Genomic DNA, 18,526 nt, shown 5'->3' with positions numbered 1-18,526 from the left:
AATAAATAGCTAGAATTAAGCAAAATGTCCTTAGAAAATGGAATAATTTAAGGAAAACATTCTTATTTAGAAAAAATTGTGGGTATTTTACTTAAATGTTGCTAGATTTAAGTAAAATGTTCTAAATTACACACATTTTTGAGCAAAATGTTCTTAATAAATACTAATATTTAAGGAAAGTATTGCCCGCGCCCGGAGACCATGATGTGGAGCCAGGCTGATGGTCAGAATCACCTGCTGGAGGATTCACCTATTGTACATGTTTTTAGTGGTAGGGGAAACGTACGCAGACATGGGGAGAACATGCTCCACACAGAAAGACCCCGTCCTGGTGGAATCTGACTGTGATCTTAGTTTTTCTTAAAATAAGAAAAAATATTCTTTGTCTAAAGCTGAAGAAGATTCAAAAAGTTTTTCTTTCTTTTTACAAGAAAAATCAGCATGTTTTTTAGCAAATATATTTGAACAAGAAATGGCTAGATTTTATTTCCTAAAAGAAGATTTTTTTCTCAAGAAAACTTTGCGTGGTAAGACATTATTACTTTTTAGGGAAAAAATAAGAACTTATTTCTTAAAGTGAAACATTTTTTACTTGCTTAGAATCCACTTTTGCAGTGTACGCAGCCCACTATTTGTTTCCAGGTGAAAGTTTGTAGAGAGTGAGTTTTGAGGCTGCAGAGCTGATGACGTGCCCTGGCTCCGAGCTGAATGTGCAGATGTTTGCACCTGTGGCGGGGGTTGATCCTCTCCCTCGTGCCGCACTGTTCGCCTCCACTGAAGCAGCAGACAGTGATCCGCCGCAGCTGTCCGCACGGCCGCCTTTTCTCTGGCTGTCGCTTCGATGAGGCGCTCCATGGGCAGCAGGAATGAGCCGCCCGCCACAGACAAAACACACTGGATAGACTTTCGGATTTTGGCCTGTTCGCTTCAAAGTTCAAATCAACTGTGGAAAAATCACGGGGTTGTTTAGGACACAGTGGGCTGACCGCGTGGACCGAGCCAGGTTTACAGGTGAACAAGTGTAGCCTGCAGGGAGAGTGGGGTGAGAAGAGACACTGTTTGCTTTGGTGGTTTTGTGTCGCCTACATACACAATTATATTGTTTTAACCTCTTAACTCCCGCCTGAACCGAGAGGATCTTTTTTCCTCAAGTCATCAGATTTTTTTTCCATCATTTTTTTGTTGTGTCACGTTTTTGTCATTTTGTCGTCAAATTTTTGCAATTTTTTAGTCAATTTTTTATCAAATTTTTGTCATTTTTAATCACATTTTTGTCATTTTTTTTGTCATTATTTGTCACATTTTTGTCATTTTTTTGTCACATTTTTGTCATTTTTTTGTCACATTTTTGTCATTTTTTTGTCACATTTTTGTCATTTTTTTGTCATTTTTTTGGTCAAATTTTTGTCATTTTTTTGTCATTTTTGTCACATTTTTGTCAATTTTTTTTGTCACATTTTGTCAAATTTTTGTCATTTTTTGGTCACATTTTTTTCATTTTTTTTCTTGTGACATTTTTGTGACATTTCTTCCACTTTTTCATCAATTTTTCGTCACATTTTTGTCAATGTTTTCTCACTTTTTTGTCACATTTCCATCATTGTTTTCGTCTCAGTTTTGTTGCTATTTTCACAGCTTTTTTCCAGAAGCTTTTGGACTGGGGTAAAGCCAAACTGGAGAAAATGTGCTCGGTTCAGGTGGGAGTTAAGGGGTTAAAGATGTTGGTCTTGTGGCTCATTTGACCACAGGAGCGCGAGAAGTTGAACCAGGTCTTGTGGTAAATTGAACCACCATTTAATGTTCCCCATTAGCAATTATTGCCAATTTTGTCTCTATGAAAACCCCAAATCATTTATTGTAATATTTTATTTTAATTTGCTCGTCTTGTAAAGGATTACAGGTATTACTCATTTTGAGTAATGTTGATGTCAGGACTTTAAAAGACCTCTGTGCTTCTCTACATTTGAACTCCAGTGACAGTGAATGGTTCTCTTGGTGACGCCAATAACTGGGTTCATGGTGGACTTTCTGTGCGAGCAGGAGGAGGCAGTGGCGTCGAACAGCCTGGAGGAGGCGCTGGAGGTGACGGCGTACTGGTGGGGGGAGTGGGCCAAGTGGACGGCCTGTACCCGCACCTGTGGAGGCGGGGTCATGACCCAGGAGCGCCATTGTCTGAAGCAGAGGTCAGACGCTCCCACTGTCCCACACACATGCATGATAGCATTTAGCTTCTGTTAGCGATTTAACGTGCCGTTAGCGTAGCATCTGCATGTAGCTTACCTTCAGAGTGTCTTCAGCTTCTTCCCTCTCTCGCCCATAAAAAGGCAGTAATTGTCAACAGTGTTCCCCTCGCCGCCCTCGGCTTAATACATGTCATGTTTCCTCTGTGGCCCCGCCCACGCGCTCTTTACTGTGGAAACAAAGAAACTGAGTTGAGTATTATAGAGAACTGAGTCCTAAACCCAAAGATCTTTAAAAACAAAAAGTCTAAACAGGACATGGCCATAGTAATACGTTAGGACGAATGGCAGATCTGGCAGCCATCTTGTGCCTGAGCCTTCTAACCCAGTGATCAAATGTAAACACCACTCTCACTGGAGAAAGCAAACAACAGCTACAGAAGAGACTGTATCAACACCACAGGGAAAGCACAAGCGGCCCTCAGTCTGCTGTTCACCTCCACCTCAAAAGCCAACAACTACTCCTTTAGGACAGAGAGGTCAACATTTTAGCTGAAGGAAAACAGTGGTTTGAAAGAGTTGTCAAATATGCTATTTTTGTGAATAAACAAAGTCCCTCCATGAACAGGAATGGAGGGCTTAGATTGTACCTGTCCCCTGTGTACAGCAGCCTTCTACGGCCTGGAGAGCTAATGTTTATGCTAATGCTAATGAGGCTGAAACTCAACCCAGGACAGACCAATAAGCAGGTTATTAGCAGTGATCAACTGAGAGTAGCCTTTTATAGAAGGCACGGACTTAGCCTAGCTAAAACACCTCCCAGTGGTCTTATTCAGTCTGCGAGCGGAGCTGGAAACTTTAGTGTAGCTGACGAAGCCTTTCGGATGAGAGGCGAAACATCCTACACTCACTTCACTTATGTTAGTGCTATTTCTTAATAGCTAAGTGCAGTTTGTTTATGTAGCCATGTGCAGTTTGTTTAAGTAGCCATGTGCAGTTTGTTTAAGTAGCCATGTGCAGTTTGTTTAAGTAGCCATGTACTGCTTGTTTAAGTAGCCATGTGCAGTTTGTTTAAGTAGCCATGTGCAGTTTGTTTAAGTAGCCATGTGCAGTTTGTTTAAGTAGCCATGTGCAGTTTGTTTAAGTAGCCATGTGCAGTTTGTTTAAGTAGCCATGTGCAGTTTGTTTATGTAGCCATGTGCAGTTTGTTTAAGTAGCCATGTGCAGTTTGTTTAAGTAGCCATGTACTGCTTGTTTAAGTAGCCATGTGCAGTTTGTTTAAGTAGCCATGTGCAGTTTGTTTAAGTAGCCATGTACTGCTTGTTTAAGTAGCCATGTGCAGTTTGTTTAAGTAGCCATGTGCAGTTTGTTTATGTAGCCATGTGCAGTTTGTTTAAGTAGCCATGTGCAGTTTGTTTAAGTAGCCATGTTCAGTTTGTTTATGTAGCCATGTGCAGTTTGTTTATGTAGCCATGTGCAGTTTGTTTAAGTAGCCATGTTCAGTTTGTTTATGTAGCCATGTGCAGTTTGTTTAAGTAGCCATGTACTGCTTGTTTAAGTAGCCATGTGCAGTTTGTTTAAGTAGCCATGTGCAGTTTGTTTAAGTAGCCATGTGCAGTTTGTTTAAGTAGCCATGTGCAGTTTGTTTATGTAGCCATGTGCAGTTTGTTTAAGTAGCCATGTGCAGTTTGTTTAAGTAGCCATGTACTGCTTGTTTAAGTAGCCATGTGCAGTTTGTTTAAGTAGCCATGTGCAGTTTGTTTAAGTAGCCATGTACTGCTTGTTTAAGTAGCCATGTGCAGTTTGTTTAAGTAGCCATGTGCAGTTTGTTTATGTAGCCATGTGCAGTTTGTTTAAGTAGCCATGTGCAGTTTGTTTAAGTAGCCATGTGCAGTTTGTTTAAGTAGCCATGTACTGCTTGTTTAAGTAGCCATGTGCAGTTTGTTTAAGTAGCCATGTGCAGTTTGTTTATGTAGCCATGTGCAGTTTGTTTAAGTAGCCATGTGCAGTTTGTTTAAGTAGCCATGTTCAGTTTGTTTATGTAGCCATGTGCAGTTTGTTTATGTAGCCATGTGCAGTTTGTTTAAGTAGCCATGTGCAGTTTGTTTATGTAGCCATGTGCAGTTTGTTTAAGTAGCCATGTACTGCTTGTTTAAGTAGCCATGTGCAGTTTGTTTAAGTAGCCATGTACTGCTTGTTTAAGTAGCCATGTGCAGTTTGTTTATGTAGCCATGTGCAGTTTGTTTAAGTAGCCATGTTCAGTTTGTTTATGTAGCCATGTGCAGTTTGTTTATGTAGCCATGTGCAGTTTGTTTAAGTAGCCATGTTCAGTTTGTTTATGTAGCCATGTGCAGTTTGTTTATGTAGCCATGTGCAGTTTGTTTAAGTAGCCATGTTCAGTTTGTTTATGTAGCCATGTGCAGTTTGTTTATGTAGCCATGTGCAGTTTGTTTATGTAGCCATGTGCAGTTTGTTTATGTAGCCATGTGCAGTTTGTTTATGTAGCCATGTGCAGTTTGTTTATGTAGCCATGTGCTGATTGTTTGCGTAATCAATCAATGAAAGTTTATTTCTATATCCCTTTACAACAACACCAGAAAGACCAAAGTGCTTCACATGAAAGATAAAACCGTTGTTCGTTCACGTAGCCCTGCGGAGTCGATCAGTCGTCCTTTATTTTCATGATTATTATTACATGTTGTAGTGCAGTATGATTCAGTCTTCAAAATGGCGGCCTTAACGCTGCGTGATGTTTTTGGAAACACGTGTGTGAGTCGCCGAGTCCTTTAGCTGGTGTTATATCCACTGTCCTTGTTTCCAAAGAAAGAAGGCAGCGAGTGGAAAAGACAACATGACCTGCACTGGGATGTCCAAGAAGTACCACCTCTGCAACACCAGGGTGAGTCTTACTGCAGTACCACCTCCACAACACCAGGGTGAGTCCTACTGCAGTACCACCTCTACAACACCAGGGTGAGTCCTACTGCAGTACCACCTCTGCAACACCAGGGTGAGTCCTACTGCAGTACCACCTCCACAACACCAGGGTGAGTCCTACTGCAGTACCACCTCTGCAACACCAGGGTGAGTCCTACTGCAGTACCACCTCTGCAACACCAGGGTGAGTCCTACTGCAGTACCACCTCCACAACACCAGGGTGAGTCTTACTGCAGTACCACCTCTGCAACACCAGGGTGAGTCCTACTGCAGTACCACCTCCACAACACCAGGGTGAGTCCTACTGCAGTACCACCTCTGCAACACCAGGGTGAGTCCTACTGCAGTACCACCTCTGCAACACCAGGGTGAGTCCTACTGCAGTACCACCTCTACAACACCAGGGTGAGTCCTACTGCAGTACTACCTCTGCAACACCAGGGTGAGTCCTACTGCAGTACCACCGCTGCAACTTATTTTTTGACATTCAAAACTCAATAAATGGGGCTAGGGATTAGATAATAAAAAATCCCTCTGAAAAAATCTTCCAAATATTGTTCAGTCCAAGGCTGGAAACTGACGTGGACATAGTGTCGCCACAATGACAGAAAAATGTGTTTTGAGAAAAAGGCCCTTGAAATTGCATTGTCCCATATAAGTCTATGGGGGAACATTGAATCAGCGCAATATTTAAACATGTTATTGTGAAGATTATGCATATTTTCTGTTTCCGGGTGAAAGCTTATATGTTCAGAGACCAATTTGGCCCAAAACCTGAAAACTGAAAAAAATTAGTTTTGCCTGCAGTGTCTCCCCTTACATTCTGCCCCAGTCACCCATATAAAGCTTCCACTGGAGTGTCATGTTAATGCGCTCCTTCTCTCTGTGAAAAAAAAAACATAGAACAGTGAAGAATCTGAGCTTTAAAGCGAGGCCATGTCCGATATGTCTCCACATGTCGATTTATCGGCCACTCTCTCTTCATCTCAAGCCCTAATCTTCAGAAACAGCTCCATAAACCCATCAGAATGATAAAGTCCATGTGCTGTTTGTTATGAGTGCGTGTGAGTGTGGGAGCGACAGCAGCAGAGTCCAGGCGGGGCCCGTCTAAACAAACGGAGCGCAGGGTTTGTTGCTCTAACGTAGACTGAGACGTGAACTTCTTGGTGTAACGTAGACATTAAAGCCAGGCCCGTGTCGCCGCAGGAGTGTCCGGCGGCCGGCAGGAGCTTCAGGGAGGAGCAGTGCTGGTCCTTCAACTCACAGCTGTACAGCGGCAGGAGCTACCAGTGGAAGCCGCTCTATCCAGGTACAAATAAACACAGACATGCTCGGGATTCTGTCGGAAACCACTGTGCCGTGTTTCCCACGCTCATCCATTCACAAAATCTGACATGTTTGGTATAGATACAGATGGCATCTCGTCATAGAAGGGGGCGTGGCTTCGCCGGGGGGGAAAATAGAATCTTTAGAGAAACACAATTTTCCCTCTTTTTAGCCATGTTCTGGTGGAATATTAACTTATTCATCACATAAATAAAGTCAAGTGTAAATCGGGCCCATATGGATATTTTGTCGCAACAGATTGTTCAGTAGAAGTGAAAAAACGGCAGTTGTAGCAAGCACTAGCTAACCGTTAGCATTAGCCCGATACTAGAGAAGAAGAAGATCTTTATTTATATAGCACCTTTCACAGACATGGTCACAAAGCGCTTTACATGAGACAATTGTATGTTCACTCTATGTACTCACGTTTGTAGCTTCAGTTTCCCCTGGGGGAGACTGACAGAAGCGCTTTCGCGACTACACACGTCTGCGCCAACGGACCCTCTGACCACCACCATACATTCACTCACACACATCATTCATCCTGGCCTATTGTGCATGTTTTTAGTGGTAGGGGAAACCGGAGTGCCCGGAGGAAACCTACGCAGACACAGGGAGAACATGCAAACTCCACACAGGTGGGAATCGAACCCGGACCTTCTAGCTGTGAAGCGAGAGCGCTAACCGCTGCGCTACCGTGCCGCCTAACTAACATGTAGCATCAAGTTAGCATTCTCCGTTATTCATGTATTTATGGGCTTTTGAACCACTTTGCTCCTCTCCATGTCTTTGTATCTTTATTTAGTAGAAACTATATTCATAATTCAGCGTTTGTTAAAGTAGTTTTTGAATAATTAGAGAAAATTTTTATTTTTTCAAAATTGTTTTCCCCCTTAACTGTTTTCAAAAATGACCATATATGGGCGATTCCAGAGAAGCCGTCTGTATCTATACACGCGACGCACAGAATCCCCCCGACAACACTCTGTTATCCAAATATGGTCATTTCCTTTGTGGAGGATGCCAGCCACCAAACTCCACAGGGATATACAGCGGGAACCATATGTTTGCATACACTTCATAAAAAGACACATTTGAATTTGTTTTAATTAAAGCCACACCGCGTAGAATTTTACCCAATAAATAAAATTGAAATACAAGCATTTATTGTATGACAGATATTTTCATAATTGAAAAAAATACCTCATAATTGTACAAACAAACATTTATGAGGCTCACCCCTCCTAAGATATGACTGTAAACCTTAATGGGAGTGGGTACGTCTCCAGCTCGTTTCCATGGAGATGTGATGAAAGGCAGTAGAATTTGAGATTTAAGCAGGTTTGATCCTCATCCAAGTTCATTCTTTTATTACACTCTGCAGTAACAGCCTTTTCTTTGTTGAGCTGGTCATTAGGAGCATGTTTTGTTTTGCTGCAACAGCATAGTCCAAAATGTTACGCAGTGTGCCTTTAACTTTAGTTTTTTAGGTCAATTATAATTTTTTAAAATGATCTCTATTTGTCAAATGCCAGAAGAATGACAGATAGAATTTTCTACACAATTTTTTATTACTTTTTACAAAACCAAAAGTTTACATACACTAAGATTACTACACCTCTAAACAGTTTGGGAAAGCCCAGGTGACGATGTCATGACCTTGGAAGCTCAAGTCTGCTTCATCCTTGGATGTAATTTACAGACACTTGAAGGTTCATTGGTTCAAACAATGATGGAAACGTCCAGTCATCTTACAGATCAGAAAGAAGGCGGGTTCTGTGTCAGAGATGAACGTGTGGTGTCTGAAATGTGAAGATCAACCCAAGAACAAAAGCAAAAGACCTGGTCAGAGTTTGTCATTATCCAGAGTGAAACAAGTCCTGCACCGACATGGGCTGAGAGGGAACTCTGCCAGGAAGAAGCTCTGACTCCAAAACAAACACAAGGATAAAGACTTTAATGTTTGGAGACATATCATGTGTCTCTTTGTCCATAATGACCATGAGAACACCGTCCCAACTGTGAAATACGGGGGTGGCAGCATCATGCTGTGGGGTTGTTTTGCTGTGAGAGGGACTGGTGCGCTTCACTAAATAGACGACATCATGAAGAAAGAACTCTATGTGGAAATATTGGAGCAACATCTCCAGAGCAGGAAGTTAAAGCTTGGGCTCAGATGGGTTTTCCAAATGGACAATGACCCAAAGCAAAACTGACAAACTGGTTACAAAGTGGCTTCAGGAAAACAAAGTCCATGTTTTGAAGTGGTCATCACAAGTCCTGATCTCAGTCCAGTGTAAATGTATGGGCAGAGCTGAAAGGGCATAGGCACGCAAGGCGGCCTACACATTTTTCTGAGTTATACCAGTTCTGTTTGGATGAATGGACCAAAACTCATCCAACTATTGTGAGAAGTTTGTGGAAGGAAATACAAAACGTTTGACCCAAGTTACACAGTTTAAAGGCAATGCCGCCAAATATTAATGACACGTATGTGAACTTTAGGTTTTGTAAAAAGCAAATTATATCTCTCATTCTTCTGACATTTGACAAATTTCAATATTTTTTTTGAATCTTATTGACCTTAAACAAAAGTGTCAGACAGTGAGAAGAAAATGCAAATGTGTCCTTTTATAAAGTTTGTAAACATATGGTTCTCACTGTATGTAGGGCCGGGCACCATTAAACAATGCCAGTCTGGTATCAGAGAAAAAGTTTAGGTACTACTGGCTTTGAAAAAATTAAATAAATATATTTTTTTATTTTCTTATTTTTGCCCCAATTGTTTCTTATGTTTGATTAATAATATTTACTTACTTGACTAATTATTTCTCCCATGTTTTTTACTCAAATTATTACTATGTCTATTTTTGCCCATTTATTCATTTATTTTTTATTTATTTTTTATTTATTTTTTTAAATTATTTTTTATTATTTTTATTTTTTATTTTATTTTTTAATTATTTATTTATTTATCCAAAAATGTTAACACATTTTTTTCTTCTTTTTGCCACAATTTCTGCCAATTTTCCCCCATTTTTCCACACATTTCTTAACATTGGAGATAAACCCGATATATTAAACGTCACACATTATCATTCTGTTTTCTGGTTCTCGGCGACAGATATTTTAGTATAGGTATCGGAAAGGGCATCATTCAGGCATCGGTATTGAAAACCAAGCATCGTTAAAGTACTGATATTAAATAAAATGTACCCGGCCATTATGTGCAGACACTATGAAACTTTTGTGCCGTTTTCTCCAAATGAGGTTTTCATTCCACTCTTTAAGTTGACTAGATGGAGTTTGAAAATGTTAAAACTGTGTATTTTCTTCCCCCTACTTGTTCCAGCCATGTCCGAATGTGTAGAATGAGCTCAGACGTATTCCCCTCAACTGCCTCTAAATCCTGTCACTCAAAAGATTGTTCATTCGGGTCCAAATTACCGTCTTGCACAAGCTAAATATAGAAACTGCAGTTACGCGTATGACCTGAGGTGGCAGTAGTGAGTATAAAAAAGAAACATTTGCAACGGTGAACTGCATGTGCTCTGTGTTTTCAGACGACTACGTGCACATCTCGTCCAACCCGTGCGACCTCCACTGCACCACCATCGACGGCCAGCGGCAGCTCATGGTCCCGGCGCGGGACGGCACCTCCTGCAAGTACAGCAGCTACAGAGGCGTGTGCGTCAACGGCCAGTGCGAGGTAACTCTTCAGCACGGTCACCGCCCGGCCTGGCTGTGCCTGTTCTGATACGGGTCAGTTTTACGTTCAGCGACACTATGAGCCCAAAGAATGAGACAACCTGAATGACCAGGTTATTCCATCAGTGGATTACTTCTTTCCTGATGACACAATATTCCAATTCTCATGACGATTCGTCGGGCTCACATTGTGAAAGTGTTGCAGGAGTTTGAGATGGATCGGTCATCACACTGGTCTTTTCCACCATGGTGCTGGTTCTGGGCTGGTTCAGAGCTGGTTCTGGGCTGGTTCAGAGCTGGTTCTGGGCTGGTTCTGGTGCCGGGTTGGTTCCATACTGACTTGGTTTTCCACCAAAATGAGAGCTGTGCCTATTGTCATGGCAACGCTTTGGGAAGTCAACATCAAAAATGGATAGTAACATCTTACTACAGCCACTTCTGGTTATAAAATACAGAAAAATAAGTTTATGTTTCTGTCACAGCAGCCGTTAACATTTTGATTTCTTCTTTCTAACTCTTGTTTTAGCTAAAGAGCATAAAGCAAAACAACAGTTTCCTCCACAGAGACTGTTTTGGCTTCTCCAGGAAGTTCTAAGCACAAACTAACTAATATTGATTGTTTGTTGGAGGAGAGAGCCACGCCCCCAGCTGCTGACATCACTGGTGCTCGTTTCTTGGTCCAGCTTTTAATCGGTTCCCAACCGGCACCAGATTTTGGAACCAAGAGCCAGCGTTTTTTCAGTGGAAAACGAAAGAACCGGTTCTGAAACTGGAACTGGCCCAGAACCAGCACAGGCACCAGCTTGGTGGAAAAGGGCTGACACAGAGTCCAGATCTTAACCCCGTTGAGAATCTTTGGGATGTGCTGGATGAGGCTTTGTGCAGTGATCACACTCTCCCATCGTCCATACAAGATCTTACACCGGATCTTTGGACTTTGTAGAGGCTTACTGAAACGACGCCATAGCAAATGTGGAACAACCAACATTTTAGAGCGGGGGGACTTTCTCTGTGGTGACTTTGTGATGGTCATGCAGAGTATAACCTCAACACTACAGCAGAAAGTTCCCTCGGATTCCACTGTATCTGGACTGACCAGTCGAACCACTCTCCTCTATTCACTCTAAAGCAGGAAAGTAGTCTGGACTGGACACGAAGCCTGGAGGGCTAAGCATCAGAATCCAACATGGCGGCAGACTAGTGAATTCCTTTTCCCCTACGGCGTAATACCTGTGGAAGTAAAGCTAATGGTTTGCTGTTTAGCCTGAACGTTGCTAGTGCTAGCGCCACGAACACAAGGTAAATCTGACCTCTAGACCTGCAGTTTAGCATGTGGCTAATACTGTGGTCAAGTGAGACCAGAGTCAAACTAAAAGGTTAGGAATTTATTATCACAAAAATATCAAAGTATTGAGGGTACGTACAGGGAATATATTTCAACCCTATCACAGTAGAAATGTTACTGAGCTGCGTTACAGTGCAGGTTAACTCTCATGACCAAGGCTAATCAAATAGTTGACACCAATGACAGGACTGATGCATTTCAAAGGGCAAACCAAACTAATAATATTCAAACAGACCCAATTAGCATCCTCACACACGAGGCTCTGAAAGCAAATGCCAAACTATGTTCCCTGGATCCTCTGTTCCCCCACTTTTATTTACGGGGGAACTGCCTTATTCAGCCTAGTCTTTTAGAACCACAATAGGTCCTGCGAAAAGAAGCAATTCCACAACGAAAAAAGATCTGTCAGCCGATTTTACAGACGGTTTCGCTTGGTCAACAAGTGGACGCTTCCTCCTGTCCAGGCCAATGATCCTGACGATCAAAACCACCGTGAGACGTTATTGAGATTGACTGTAGGAAGATCGTGACTAGATTTCACTTTGATTCACTGTCCGGCCTGTCTGTGGTTCTCAAGTGTTCAGTTCATGTCGTTGTGTCTGCAGCCAATCGGATGCGACGGAGTGTTGTTCTCCTCCCACACTCTGGACAAGTGTGGAGTCTGTCAGGGGGATGGCAGCAGCTGCAGCCGGGTCACCGGGAACTACCGGCGGGGAGCCTCCACGCTGGGTAAGCACTGAGGGGGAGGAGCCTCCACGCTGGGTAAGCACTGAGGGGGAGGAGCCTCCACGCTGGGTAAGCACTGAGGGGGAGGAGCCTCCACGCTGGGTAAGGACTCAGGGGGAGGAGCCTCCACGCTGGGTAAGCACTGAGGGGGAGGAGCCTCCACGCTGGGTAAGGACTCAGGGGGAGGAGCCTCCACGCTGGGTAAGCACTGAGGGGGAGGAGCCTCCACGCTGGGTAAGGACTCAGGGGGAGGAGCCTCCACGCTGGGTAAGCACTGAGGGGGAGGAGCCTCCACGCTGGGTAAGGACTGAGGGGAGGAGCCTCCACGCTGGGTAAGCACTGAGGGGGAGGAGCCTCCACGCTGGGTAAGGACTCAGGGTGAGGAGCCTCCACGCTGGGTAAGCACTGAGGGGGAGGAGCCTCCACGCTGGGTAAGCACTGAGGGGGAGGAGCCTCCACGCTGGGTAAGCACTGAGGGGGAGGAGCCTCCACGCTGGGTAAGCACTGAGGGGGAGGAGCCTCCACGCTGGGTAAGCACTGAGGGGGAGGAGCCTCCACGCTGGGTAAGCACTGAGGGGGAGGAGCCTCCACGCTGGGTAAGCACTGAGGGGGAGGAGCCTCCACGCTGGGTAAGCACTGAGGGGGAGGAGCCTCCACGCTGGGTAAGCACTGAGGGGGAGGAGCCTCCACGCTGGGTAAGGACTGAGGGGGAGGAGCCTCCAAGGGGCGTTAGGGCGAGACAGGTGGAAACATGGATTTGTCACGCAGTAATCAATGTTGAGATTTAGCTAGTTTTACACTTAAAGGGACTAGAGGAAAGTTGTCATTTTTATACTCGCTACTGCCACCTCAGGCCTTACGCGTAACTGCAATTTCTATATTAATTTTTTTTTTTTTTTTTTGTATTTGTATACTTTATTGTCCCCGTAGGGAAATTCGTCCGTTCGTTAAGCTTGTGCATGACGGCAATTCGGGCCCGAGTAACACCTTTTTGAGTGACAGAGCAGGATTTCAGAGGCAGTTGTGGTGAACAGGTCTGGGCTCATTTTAATATAAAGGACATTGCTGGAGCAAGTACGGGGTAGAAAATACAAAACTCCATAGTCCCTTAGTTTAACGTCAGAGTAAAAAAACAGACCAAACTCTGTGTCGCTCTCTGGTCTTTCTCACGCTTATTCATTCACAAATACTGACATGTTTGGTATCCACGTGTAGCACGAAAGGCTGTGACCGAGATGACACTGTAATCCAAATGGTCATTTCCTTTATGGGAGACAGCAGAAGCTGCATCTACGGGGCACATGTGCAGACAAGGGACTAAACTTTAGGGCCGTTTTCATTTCACTCTTTAACAACATCTTCACTTAAGTTGCTCCTACAGACTCCGACTCATATAGAAGTTTTTTACACAGGGATTTTTCATTATCTAATTTATTACATTTGAATCCCTAATAGCTAGGCAGGCACAGATCGAGGTCCCTCACTGTGTGTTGTGTTCATTAACGTGCACTGACAGATATTGGAGCCGATACTGGAAAAAATACAATGTCGGGTATCGACCACAAATATCCGATACTGAACCTGTTTTGGCTCTCACCGCTTTAAAAAGACAATATTCACTGAAAGCTTCACTTTGAAGCCCAGAACCTGGAGAATTCAATCACTGAGTGATATTTTAACCTCTGCAAACGTATTTTTGATCACTGCACAAAATGCCGTGGCTAGCAACATACTGTACTAATGCTAACTTCAACAGAAATCAGGATCGGATCATCTAATAAGATAAAGTGTTTTAGTTCATGAAATGCAGTTTTAGAAAAACTGATATTAAATTTGAAATGCACAAGTTATAATAACCATTGATCATTGATCTGTAACATCTCGTTTGCAAGAAAAGAAAAGACTTTATTGATCTCACTCTGGAGAAAAGAGGAACATTCACTTTTGTCACTCACAGCAGCCACTTTTAAGAAAGTGTCTTGGTATTGGTTAATATCGGCAGATACTCAAACCCCCAGTATCGGTATCGGAAGCAGAAAAGCTGGATCGTGCATCTCTTATTGTAATGTGTGTGTGTTATAATTATTGCAAATGAAGTTCCTTCCAGACAAATAAATGACTGATTTGATTGGACGTGCGCTCCACAGGTTACGCCTTCATCACTCAGATCCCCGAAGGCTCCTGGGACATTCAGATCATCGAGAGGAAGAAGTCTGCGGACGTCCTGGGTGGGTCCCTGTCTCTGTCTCAGCTTCCTGCGTTTATCTCAGACCGTGTTACATGTGTCCTTACCCTCAGCCGTGACGGATCAGGCGGGGAACTTCTTCTTTAACGGCGCCTACCGAGTGGACAGCCCTCAGAACTTCCACGCCGCGGGTACCGTGTTCAAGTACCGCCGCCCCATGGACGTGTACGAGACCGGGATCGAGTACATCGTGGTGAAAGGCCCCGTCGACCAGCCCATCAACATCCTGGTAACTCGGACAACTGAAAGGCCAATACTGTCGTTCATTAAGAAGTCGTCAACATACACTCAATATATTTCTGTGACAAGATGAATGAGCCTTTACTCGACATGAGGAAAGTCAGGGCCTGCCTAAGCAGAAATGTTTAATGTTCAACTCTCTGCACCTTCCCCTCTTTCCTTTCTCACTTGCTCTAATGTTTTGTCAGGAACAGAACTTAAGTTTGCAGCAAATGTACTACATAAAATCTCCTCGTGCAATACAGAGATTCCTACGTGCGTTGCATTGGCCACATACAATAAGTCTTCTTGCTCATCGTTCTCATTAAATGCAGCGCAAATACTGTCAACGCCGTTCAGTAACAATGTCCTCAGTGTGGTGCCCCTCGGAGACTTGAGGCCCGACGCACAGCCTGTTGTCTGCGTATAGGGAACGATGGCACTGAATAAAGCTTTGAAAGATGATGAAGTTGATTGAGGGAGTAATCTAACAATATAGATTAATCTCTTCACACAATGTTGATATAAAATGAGATCGAGTGAAGAGAAAGCAGCAAGTGCCCGTTAAAGTCAGCGCTGCTTCTAGCACACGCCTCCGTCGATTTTTTTCCCCCTAGTGACACCTTCAGGCAGCCGCCGAAAGTACGGGCGCACCATTGTGTGTCCGCAAGATCGCAGCCTCACCTCGACCAACGCTGTCCTTGCGCCAGTTGGAAGATCAGGCCCTACTGTATGTTTGTACATATAGCAAACTAAAATGTCATAGTGCAGTGTTTTTCAACCACTGTGCCGTGACACACTAGGGTGCCGTGATAAATTGTCTGGTGTGCCTTGGAAAATTATCCAATTTCACCTAGTTGTTTTTTTTTTAAACAAATTCATTATTATCCACAAATATTGTACCGTTTTCGAGTGTCTGTGCTGTCTAGAGTAGAGTAACCATGTAATAAATACTCCATATTAGGTTGCTAATTTCTTTTTGAAACAAGAGAATTAGTGATGCATGGATGCGGCAAGTGGCGGTGACTGTGGCATTGTGGGAAGTGAGACTATACGGTGTTCCTATTCAAGACACTTTGATGTGAACGACTGAATATAGGCTACAGGGTTACATTTTTAAATATTTTCTGCTGGTGGTGCCTCGTGATTTTTTCAATGAAAAAAATGTGCCTTGGCTCAAAAAAGGTTGAAAAACACTGTCATAGTAGTGTACTGTTATGCCCCTGGGTAGAGGATTGGAGGCCCGTGTAGACCTGTGGGCCCCGGCGAGTAAACATGGCTCCTGTGTGTTCGCAGGTGTGGAACCAGAACGGCCGGACGCCCTACATCACCTACGAGTACACGGTCCTAAGGGACGCCCTGCCCCCGGTGCCCCCTCCCCCGCTCTACACCGGGGCCGACTCCACAGACACGTCCATGGAGGACGGGCACCTGCACAACTCAACGCACCAACACCAGGGGGAGCTGCAGCCCACAGGAGCGCAGGACGCCGCCGAGACCAACGAGGTGTACGAGGAGACGGAGGCCATCGACTGTGACCAGGACTCGTTCACAGGTACCTCCTCCTTCCTGAGTTCTTCATGAGGCACATCAGTGAGAAGGTTAGCGCCCCCTGTGGGGAAACAGAAGCTTTTCAGATCAGAGATTGTCTGAGAACTTCTAATCTTGAAAAATATTTTAAAGACATGTTTGGTATCAATGTGTAGCACGAAAGGCTGTGACCGAGATGACGCTGTAATCCAAATATGGTCATTTCCTTTGAGACGCAGCGGCTAAAGACAGGAGAAATTTACACAGGGCGCATTTGTGCAAAGTGACTAAAGTTTAGGGCCGTTTTCATTCCACTCTTTAACAACATCTGCACTTTAGTCGCTCCATCAGACTCCACACTTTACAGGCGAACACTCAAATACGTTTGGACGATTTTTTTCACAGGGATTTTTTACATAATCTAATTCATTAAGACATTTGAATTTTGACAGGTTTTTTTCAAGGTTTCTGCGAGTCATTAAAAAGCACTAAAAAGTCATTTAATAAATGTTGGCAAAGTCAAGGCCTTGAATGTCAGTAAAAAGCATGAAACTGGCATTAAATCTAAAGTTATTGGAACGTTATGACATCGCGCAACATGTTTTACTGCATAAGTTGATAGAAAATAGTAAAATGATGATCTAAAACATATCGAGTTGTAGTTTTGCAACGAAAAAAAGTGACAAAAACATGACAAAAAAAAACGACGGAAACACGACATAACACTGTGGCGACAACGCAACTAAAACCTTACGGTCAGTTTTGTAGGTCTTAGCTTTCAAATGAGGCATTACTCTGACCACGCTCTCCAAATCTGGAGAAAATGTGCTTGGTTAAAGTGGGTAAGAGGTTAAACCCGGCTCTGTCCATTATTTAGATGCCTTATTTGTATGTGACAAAACAAACAAACTCTCAGTACATGTTTATGTCAGTAATCTACAGCTAAAGATTGAACTTCATATATCTACATTTACCTCCATTTATCTCTAATTTAAATTTTTTTCCTCCTGCAGTGTCATCGCCCCAAACAAGTTCCAATCTAACAACAAAAAGCAACACAGAAATATAAAAACTAAAATCGTGTTTTTGTTGTATTCAGGATCAATAAAACCTGAGTTAATGGACAGATTTAATGCTCTGTGGAGGTTCCACTCTGTGACAGCCAGAGGGCGCTGCTGCTCCACGTTTCCCCTCGGCCTCAGTCTGCGACTTAGAGGTCTGTGATAAATGTCAGTCTGTTCTTTGTTTCACTCCAGTGCCTGATAATAATGGAGTGAAATGTAAGACCATGTTAAGAGCCATCACAAATACTTTAGTAAGTTAATGAATAAATATCCAGATGAATACTCTGAACTGACAGCAGATATTATTGTAGTATTTTACCAAACTACTTCCACACAGTACAATGTATGATAGTATAATATAAGGAGCAGCTTGTTTGATCTTTCGCTAAACACCTAAAAGTTCCGAAACCAGGACCAAAACGAGGTTAAAATGGAAGTGAACGAAGAACTGGCGCAGCTAGAGTTCCCATGTGTTTGAGCCTCAGGGATTTGGGCTGGGCATAGGCGACCCAGGCACACCGCCACATAGTAGTGATGTGACGTTCATGACCGAGCGGCTCTTTTGAACAGCATTTTTCATATTTAATATAAAGTGTAGATAAGGGTCATGTGGTTTTAAATGACGCGTCGCCGTAGTGACCGACTTGATTGATAAGTGCTGCGTCATGGCGACCGCGAAGAGAAGAAAGGTGGATCTTGAATGCCATGTATTGACAAATGGCTGATACTGTACCTTGTATGTATCGAGGGGCTGGTAGCGATGAAGAAAGCAAACCTCCAGTGCAATTACACCTCGAAACAAATGTGTTTGGATTAAAGGAATGCTCATTGTCAGAGTTTGGGTCCCAGCAAACAGCTTTCACAAGACTGACCCAAACTTGGAAATCCATCTTCGAGTCGCATCATCATCACTGCAGCGACAGCAGACGCCTCAACAGAGACAAACCGCTCCAGCCATTACATTATATGAGTCAGACATGCAGAAACAATGATTCTCCGGAATATCAGTCCTACCTCAGGGTTGTATGAACGCTAGAATGTTTGTCGCTAAATTGTAAGGCCCTCGGAGAAGTTTATAAAAATGTTCCCCACTCCTGATTTCAATTAAAAAGTGCCTTTTATCGATCGCGTCTTTGATATTATGAGTTTTATTTAAAAGAGCCAGTCTTTTGAAGTGAACAGATCCCAAAGACTCGGCTCCTTGTAAAGAGCCATCAATCCCATCACTAAGACCTGTCTCTGTCT

The 18,526-nt window shown here is 43.4% G+C and overlaps 1 protein-coding gene across 1 annotated transcript in view; it reads left to right on the top strand.

Moving 5' to 3' along the window:
• Positions 1-18,526, top strand: part of LOC306971186 (ADAMTS-like protein 2) — a 58,733-nt gene that overhangs the window by 19,206 nt on the left and 21,001 nt on the right. The window contains exons 3-10 of the mRNA XM_079567362.1: positions 2,041-2,183; positions 5,004-5,079; positions 6,325-6,427; positions 10,008-10,153; positions 12,103-12,226; positions 14,371-14,451; positions 14,522-14,697; positions 15,984-16,242. Of these exons, the coding sequence (XP_079423488.1) occupies positions 2,041-2,183; positions 5,004-5,079; positions 6,325-6,427; positions 10,008-10,153; positions 12,103-12,226; positions 14,371-14,451; positions 14,522-14,697; positions 15,984-16,242 (1,108 nt within the window). The remainder of the gene's footprint in view (positions 1-2,040; positions 2,184-5,003; positions 5,080-6,324; positions 6,428-10,007; positions 10,154-12,102; positions 12,227-14,370; positions 14,452-14,521; positions 14,698-15,983; positions 16,243-18,526) is intronic.

This window comes from Gobius niger, assembly GCF_951799975.1.
Source record: "Gobius niger genome assembly, chromosome: 1".
Taxonomy (NCBI): domain Eukaryota; kingdom Metazoa; phylum Chordata; class Actinopteri; order Gobiiformes; family Gobiidae; genus Gobius; species Gobius niger.
Note: the sequence above shows the minus strand (reverse complement) of the source record. Positions and strands in the feature narration are given on the sequence as shown.